This window comes from Cibotium barometz, chromosome 15, assembly GCF_041138505.1.
Source record: "Cibotium barometz isolate CiBa-2024 chromosome 15, ASM4113850v1, whole genome shotgun sequence".
In the NCBI taxonomy this organism is placed as follows: domain Eukaryota; kingdom Viridiplantae; phylum Streptophyta; class Polypodiopsida; order Cyatheales; family Cibotiaceae; genus Cibotium; species Cibotium barometz.
Window position 1 is genome coordinate 21,390,266 of NC_141060.1, and position 8,500 is coordinate 21,398,765.

The following is an 8,500-nucleotide window of genomic DNA, read 5'->3' on the forward strand; positions in this document are numbered from 1 at the left end:
TCATCATTAGCATGTGATTAGCTTAGTCCACATGCATTAGTGAAGGTACCATGGATTTTAACATGGCATCGGAGCTTCCCCTCACCCCATGAGCTTCTCTAACTCAAGTTTTCTTTATGATCAGTGGACCAAACCAAGTAAGAATACCCCAAGAGGAGGGGATGAAGATGGAGGCAAGAGCATTACCTTGCACTCACCCCACCACTTGATGACATGCTGCTACCCACACCATGTCTATTATGGGTAGTTGTAGGTAAATTTATAGATGAATTCAAGGGAATGAGATGCTTCTTGAACAACTTGAAAAGATGCAGGGACGAAGATAGCTTGAGCTCTTGTAATAAGCACATACACTCACACGAACCCTAGAAGAGAACACACAACATGAGAGGCCGAAAATTATTCTTCTTCTTCTTCACAACAAAAGGGTTCTACAAAAACGATAAGGGAAATACAACATAAGTACTAAAGTACTATGTACATGTGGTCCATAATGTGAACACGATAAGTGAGTGAGCTCACAAGATAAGTATGCCATAACTCAATCGTGGACCAGTGGCTAGTGTAGTCCCAACTATAGAATCACTGGCAAAACTCTATCGTGTCAGAATCCTACCAAACACGCTAGTGATGTAAGTGGCAAAAATGGTCACCCAGGCATATCATAAGTGTCAGCTCGTGTTGATCTTGACGTCTCAACACTCCCCCTCTCACGATCAACTCCATCTCTAGGACTCCAAGCATAGTCTGAAATCTAAGAAGCTTCTCTATTCTTAGGGATTTCGTGAAAATGTCAGCTACCTGCTCCTTTGTGCGTTGACATACATGAGATCAATGTCTCCTAAAAAAACCCTCTCTCTCGTAAAGTGATAGTGGAGCTCTATGTGTTTGGTCCGCACATGAAAAATTGGGTTCCTCACCAACTGTATACTGCTAAGGTTGTCACAATAGATGATAACCTATCTACTATCAACGTGCAACCCTGAATCACCAAGTAGCTTACGCAAGCAAACTATCTCACATGCTATCATTGCAGCATCCCTATAATCTGCCTCTGTGCTCGACAAGGAAATTATTCCCTACTTCTTGTTGCTCCATGTCACAACACCACTCCCAAAGGAAAACATAAATCCACTCATAGATCTCCTATGTGTGGTGATATAGACAGAGGAACGACGAGAAGAAGAGAGAAGAGAGAGAGTGAAGTTGCTTCAATGCATACCAGCTCTTTTCCAAAAAAGTTCAAAAGATGCCTTTATTATTGTGGTGTAGAAATTAGAGGAAAGTTGCCTTTATTATTAACATTAAAAATGACAAAATAAAAATTATTTTGTTTGTTGTAAAAGTAGAGTGCACCTCTCCCGCTGCTATAAATATAGAGGTAAGAACCAAAGCACTTTGTTAAACACCATTGCTAGCAAGCCTTGTTATTACACCACCCTAAACCCTCCTTTGTTTTTTTTAATGGCCTCATCAAATATTAGCATTCAAGTTGTTGAATTTCATGTATCCAGAGGGAGGCCACCAATGTGGAGGTCAAGAAGAAGACCATAGATGGTGCACAAGCATGGAAAGGTCTCACGTCCTTTCCACTTCCTAGTAATGATGATGCTATTTCTCATGTCAAGGCCAAAGTGGTGGACTCAATTGCGATATGGTGAACCTATGGTTTTATTGATGAATTGTTTGAGCGTGTCTTGCTAGAGGAAGTGCGGAAGGGTACGAACACCATTCACTTACTTTGTGCCTACACCCCAAAGGACAAGCAAGGCCCATAGTAGTAAATATGATGGTTTTCACATTTATATATTTGGAAGTTTTATGTGAATGAACTTGGTTTTTTTTTTAGTTTGAATCAATAACCTCGATGTAGAGGATGTGATGTTATGTTTTTATGTTTTCACTCCCTCTGGCTCACTATTTCCCTCTCTCTCCCTCTCAAATAATTATCTCATGTTACTCTCTCCAATTGTCTTCGCCCCTCTCTCTCTTCATGGAGGGGGGAGGGTATCTTTTTGGAATCCACTCACTTGATTCCTAAAACGTTCTCGGCTAGAAAATGCTCACCGGATTTCCAAAAGGCGCTCTATAGAAAATGCACCGAAAAAAATCCCCCATGTGGGTACGGTATCTATAAAAAGTAGTTAGGATATTTACTTTGTATCAGAGAGATTAGTTATTTGTAGTGTGAAATGATAGGCAAAGACGTGCGTTGAGAAAAAGCTTGATGAGACTACTATCTGTTGTGGTCATATATGATGCATCATGTATTGGTTTCCAAAGGGATTTGGCATGTCATCATTAGCATTAAGGCATGCTCTATCTTACCAGCACATGATAATATGAGGACTTTGGATAGCGATACTAGTTCAAGTGTAACTATGGAATCTTCCCCCACACCTTCCATAGTGGAATAAGCTAAGTGGGATAGGAGGTACGCACATGCACATGCATTCATGTCACTCTCTATGAAGAGGAGATTATTTCTTATACTCACTCGTGTATAAGTGGAGAATTATTCCTCATTATCGCGCATGTAAAACTACCAAGCAAGCTCGGGATATGTGCTTGTTGCGTTTTACTAGGTATATAATGAGGAACCACTGGCATACTTCTGTAAGCAATTGGAGTTCACGCACATTAATGAGGAAGCTTTAATGGATGAAATTATCATAAGGATTAAAGATTTTAGGGAGAAACTTGCATGTATTGATGAGGCGTATTGATCGAAAAAGTTCATGAGTGTCTACTAATCTCACACCTTTACCATATTCATTCTAATGTTTTGCATCCACACTTTGGCTTATGATTAAGAACCCCAATATTCTTATGTTTGATGAGTTAGTTACAATGTTCTTATAAGAATGCTATGAAATTGGTTTGGATGCAATATAAGGTTATTAGGGCATGTGAATGGATGGTGGTCAATGGTCAAAAAGTAGGCGCATGGAAGGTGTAAGGGTGCACAAGGCATGTGAACATTTATGAACACATGAATGGCACAAGTGTGCATAGAACATGTAAAGGAGAGCTCTATTAGAGCAACAAATTGATGTAACAAGATCATTCTCATAATGCAAAAAACATGATGTGTTGATTAGCCATAACTCATATCTGAATCACTTATATTGGAGTTGATATCATGCTCTAATGTTGCCTTCCTTCATCTTTTATCCACCTTAGCTCTCTCTTGCAACCCTCACACACTCCCTAGCCACCTCAAATCATGCATTTTTTCATCTTGTTATCAGACCTAGGTTAGTACTTCATTCTCAAAATTCAGCATTAGCAAAAAATAGAGGCTTCGTTAGGTATAATTAAGATTTTTAGCATCTCTAGTCAACCTTATCCGAGCCTTAACCCCATAATCTCAAAGTAGTGGCTCCATTGAAAACTTTATTTCTCCATTTTCTCTCCATTATTTGGCAAGCCCTTCTAGGAGAATGTAGAAAACCTTAGGATGAGTCTATACACGAGAGTAAAGGTGACAAGAAACACGTAAATTTGATGCTACAGAGGAGATGCTTCAATTCTTGGAAAAAAACTTAAAATTGAGGAGCTCACACAAAATCATGTGTGTATGTGTGCACGCGCTCTTGTTCATGCACACCTAAGAGAGAGAGAGAGAGAGATAGAGAGAGAGAGAGAGAGAAGAACCGTATAAGACTTTAAGAAAGTCTCATTATCTCTTCTTATGCCTCTCTCTTATCTGGATCAACACACGCACAATCACCTCTTAGGTGACATTCCAAAGGTGGCAGGTATCTCTTAAGTGACATTCCAATGCTGGAAGGTATCTATTTTCCATACAATGTTTTATTACTTAGTATGTCATATTTAAAAAAACATTTACATGTGGTTTCCATAATCGCAACCCTTTTAAAAAACGTAGAGACATGATACAACAGAAAATTGGTCATGACTATATATTGCTCATTGGCAATAGGCCCTTCCATGGTCATGACTATTTATTGCTCGTTGGGCAATAGGCTCCTACATGTTCTTGACTATTTATTGCTCATTGGCAATAGGTCCTTATATGAACAGAAGTTTCCATGTTAATTTAATGCGTCAATTAATAATGAAACCATGTGCCTGTTTATTTATTAAGTTTGTTTTTCAGATATGTAAGTTTGTTTATATTATTTTTTAACTACTACATTTAATAATGCTTTAAAAAACAATTAGTGAGTAGCATACTGATATATGCATTATCATTGAGAGAGACATGCCTTGAGCCACAACGGTAGGCTTGCACCACGTGGGACACATCACCTCACCGCATAGAGCTCTTAATTACTTCTATTTTCAAACTATTTGGAAGTAAAGAGGTGCTTTCAAATAGCTTATAAATACCATCACTAGGCACTAGATGTGCATACTTCAAAATGGCAAATCGTATCTTTATTGAAGTTATGTGATTGATCAACAAGTCAAAAAAAATCATAATCATACAATGGCCAATGGCCATGTAATCCCCATGTAAATTCCTATTAGATTGACACCAACATCCACCAATCTTGTTTTCTAACATCTTTTATGAAATTGGAGTCGGACAGAATAAAGGAAGAGTATGGTGGAGGTGAACATAGTCAACATGACTTCCATTCCATAGTTTGTGCCAAATTGTGGGATTTCAACGAACGCATCCATAAGATTATAGCCTTTTCTATAGAGTTTCCTTCCAAGAATAAAGTACATCATCCTGGCAGGTGCCAAACATTGCTACACACAAATACATGGTTAGGCTTCTTGAAATGGACATGCAATAGAAAATTCTACACAACATGAGAATCATTTAGACAAAAATCAACGTGTGGGGAAAAAAGGCTCTCATACTTGATAAACCCAAGGTAGTAGATTTGTAAGTTTGGTCATGCTGAACACCTCATCAAGGAACCAATCACTATGCACAGAGGCCACCACATCATCTACCACGATTGTGCCTTTGAGAGTGAAGGGATTAAAGAGACCTCTCTCAATCACCATGCCAAGGCCTGTGAAAGTTGTTGAGACCATGCACCATGTCAATATTGGTCTATGACTTTATATGGGGACAATTTTTTTAATATTAGAAAGCATAGTGCACCTGTGACAGTGTAAAGAGAGAAGCGACCACTCCACTCATTCCAAACCCACATTCGATCATTGATCAAGACATCTTTTGCATACTTGTAGAGGATATTGCCTCCTAAGTGATCTTTTGAAGCTCCTTGGAGTCAAATTTTCAAAGAAGGTATGATTAGTTCCCCCTCTTAAAAGTATGACATTTAATGTCTCCTTACTATTTCCTACTGTTCTTTAATATGGAAAGATATTCGTATTATTATTTAAAGTTTAAGAGGGGCATGTCAGCTTGTAGCATGGATTTCATAAAGTTCACAACAGAGAGTAGAAGCCCTTCAACATTTTCAATGAGGATGCCTAGGATATAGTGTACCTGAAGCACTGCTAGTGATAGCAAAGTGTAGTGGGCTAAGCTCAAGCATCCTCGATTCATACGGAGGTTCACTCGATTGAAGCCTTATTTGGACGAAGATTGATGAAGCATTTGCATCAGCGTGACCCATGGCATATACATCGCTAAACTCCAATTTTCTATTCCAAACGCCAACCTGAGATAACGTAATAGCGTTCTCTGTCATTGTGTGGGTGTGGATGTGTGTGTGTGTGAGAGAGAGAGAGAGAGAAGAGAGAGAGAGAGAGAGAGTGTGTGTGATTGATTGAGCGAGAGAGGGAGAGCTGATACCTTGTCTCCAATGGCGATCTCGGACATCAATTTTTTCTCACCTGTGGGTGTGATCACATAGGCATTTCCTGTTGGGAACCGTTGTGGAGGTTGCCGAATCAGAACATTGAATATTGGGCTATCTTTAGAGCACTTGAGGTGAAAGTGTGCCCAGTGCAAGGGTTAGCTAGTACCTTTGAAGCAGTTGGAGGCCGCTTCTGCGGCGCATTGAGCGGCAGCACCGATTTCAGCATATACACCTATGACTCCTATAGCACAGAAGGGTGCCAAGATACCCGTGCTCAAGCAAGGGGCTGAGGAAAGAACGCTCCCAATGACTCCCTTCACAGCACCTGCACAAACCATTGTGTAATGCAGTTATAAGGCGAGAAGATCAATGGCCTATCTAAGGGTTATCTTAAGCAAGCATGCAGACCTGAGGCCGCACAGTTGTCTAGGAGCCGGCGACGGCCTCCGTAGTCACTGTAGTAGTTGGAGCCCTGCGTGTACAGCTTCATTACGTCGTCGCCTGTGTTGTACATGGCGCAGCCGATTGAGGGAGCGTTATCATCGCAGACGAGCTACAGGCATGCAGATTTAATTCGTATAAGCATCGACGTAAAGTTATACGAAGCTGTAGCAGAAACGTAAATTAACATACAGCGCTGATGCGTCCCGTGTCGTCGCTGAAGACCATCTCCACACCCACTGGGGAATTGTAGGATGCGTCACAGCCACCAACCGCTATAACCTGGAATAATTAAGGCACGTTCTGAATATTCTTACGAATAACTACAATGAAGCCACGATGAGAAAATTCCACATACTTGCAAATTCCAAGCGTTGGTGGCGCCGTAAGCTGTCACTGTGGCCGGGATTGTCTGCACGCCACTCTCGATCATCTTGCAAGCGGCTTCCACGGCGCTCGCCGGAACCGCCCCCCAGAAGTAACCGGGAGAACCCTGTTCCAGCGCCGACACGCTGTTCATCCCCATTAGGGTGATCCAGGATGTGCCCTCGGGATAGCCATCGTCGAGAGGCGTGGTGACAGACAGCTCCAGGTAGTCTTGGCCATGGGAAATAGGGGCGCCCATCATGAGGCAGAGCGTGAGCGTTAGAACAAGCCGCAGCATAGTGCGTGTATTTGCTGCATGCCCCATCATTGTGTTGTGCATTATAAGCGAATCGCTGATGCAACGAGGTCACTACTGGAAACGCAACAATGGCTATAGGTGCGTGGGAAACCGATAAGAGGTACCGCCTGGATCACTGAGGTGCGATTCCGAGGCGATCTCTTATGTAGCTCACCCACATCTGCTAATTGCCATGCGCTAATTCCCATGCGAGCAGCAGAATGATTGCGCGGGTCCTTTGGCGTCTTCTATCATTGACACGCGCATATTCGCACAAGGCTGGTAGGGATTCTCTGCGGTAGCCGTTTACGTCGTGATATACTATAACGCACTCCATAGCGGGTTGACTTGTCAGTTCACACATTAGCGTGCTACACCAAGCAGCTCACGCTAAGGTCTCGTTACTCGTATACTTTTTAAAAAATTGCCTCAAGACGCCACCTTCCCATGTCTTTTAAGTTTTCACCATCTTAATAGATTACATCACCTATTTGATAGGTGTGATATAGTAATAATGAAGTTCAGTCAACACACCTAATATCTACCAATGGTAAATCATATTGATGTTTCGATCAAAACACCCAACATTTATCTACACACATAATCTCTCTCTCTTTCTTCACTCACTCACTCTCTCTCTCTCTCTCTCTCTCTCTCTCACACACACACACACACACACACACAAAAACCAAACTAACCAAGGAAACCTACACCACATGCTTTATTTTTTTGCCATGTCGCAACCAACTAATGTAACAGGAATTTTAAAAGCGACGAACCATACTACGGTTATAGAGACCTTTCATTTACTTTGATCGATGATAGTAGCAGGAGGGTTGAACACCATGAAGATTTGGGCCATGTTAGGAGATACAGTTTTCATGTTGACGAACAACACCAACTTATCCTTCACACACTACATAGCCTGTTGACTCGTGGCCCAAACTTCTCAGTGCACACATTAGCGTGCTACATAGTAAATGCAAAGCAGCTCAATAACCATCACGATCAAAGTAAAGTAAGGTCTCGTATACGTTTTTCTTTAAAAAACTCCACCTTACCATCTGTTTTAAGTTTTCACCACATTAATAGATTATATCATATATTTGATATATATGATGTAGTAAATAATAATGAAGTTTAGTCAACACCCCTAATATTTACCTATATATGCATCAAGCTTATCTATTGTAAATCATACTGAACTTTCCATCAAAACCTAGCACATTTATCTACACACACCAAACATTTGTCTACACAAATTCTCTCTCTCTCTCACACACACACATGCATGCACGAATCAGACTAACCAAGAACAGCTACATGTTCTTTATTTTTTTGGCATGTTGCAACCAACTACTGTAAAAGGAAATTTAAAAGAAAAGAGCCATACTATGGATATCAAGACCTCTCATTTACTTCGATAAATGATAGTAGCATGAGGGTTGAACACCATGAAGATTTGGACCATGTTAGGCAAGACAATATTCGAGCCATTAAGAGCATTTAACATTGGAGATGCAAAGGAGATACAATTTTAATGTTGGCAACACTAGCTTATCCTTCAAACAAAAGAAGATCACAAGAATGAGATGAGAGTGGCAATTAAGGGATAAGAAGAAACTAGTGGTGGTACGAA

General features: G+C 40.8%; 1 protein-coding gene across 2 annotated transcripts; it reads right to left on the bottom strand.

Annotated features, from left to right (window-relative positions):
• Positions 1-4,488: 4,488 nt before the first annotated feature.
• On the bottom strand, positions 4,489-7,062 carry LOC147631055 (uncharacterized). 2 transcript variants are annotated; one of them, XR_015267461.1, is made up of 5 exons: positions 6,556-7,062; positions 6,390-6,479; positions 6,165-6,309; positions 5,090-6,081; positions 4,489-4,997 (listed from the first exon to the last, which is right to left on the bottom strand). XR_015267461.1 is itself a non-coding variant. In XM_086809037.1 (4 exons), the coding sequence occupies exons 1-4, from the start codon at positions 6,901-6,903 to the stop codon at positions 5,912-5,914; spliced, it is 753 nt and encodes a 250-aa protein (XP_086665163.1). In that variant the 5' UTR covers positions 6,904-7,062; the 3' UTR covers positions 4,489-5,911. The 2 variants fall into 2 exon arrangements, 1 of the variants encoding a protein (XP_086665163.1); XM_086809037.1 differs by having other exon boundaries at positions 4,489-6,081.
• Between the last annotated feature and the right edge of the window lie 1,438 nt (positions 7,063-8,500).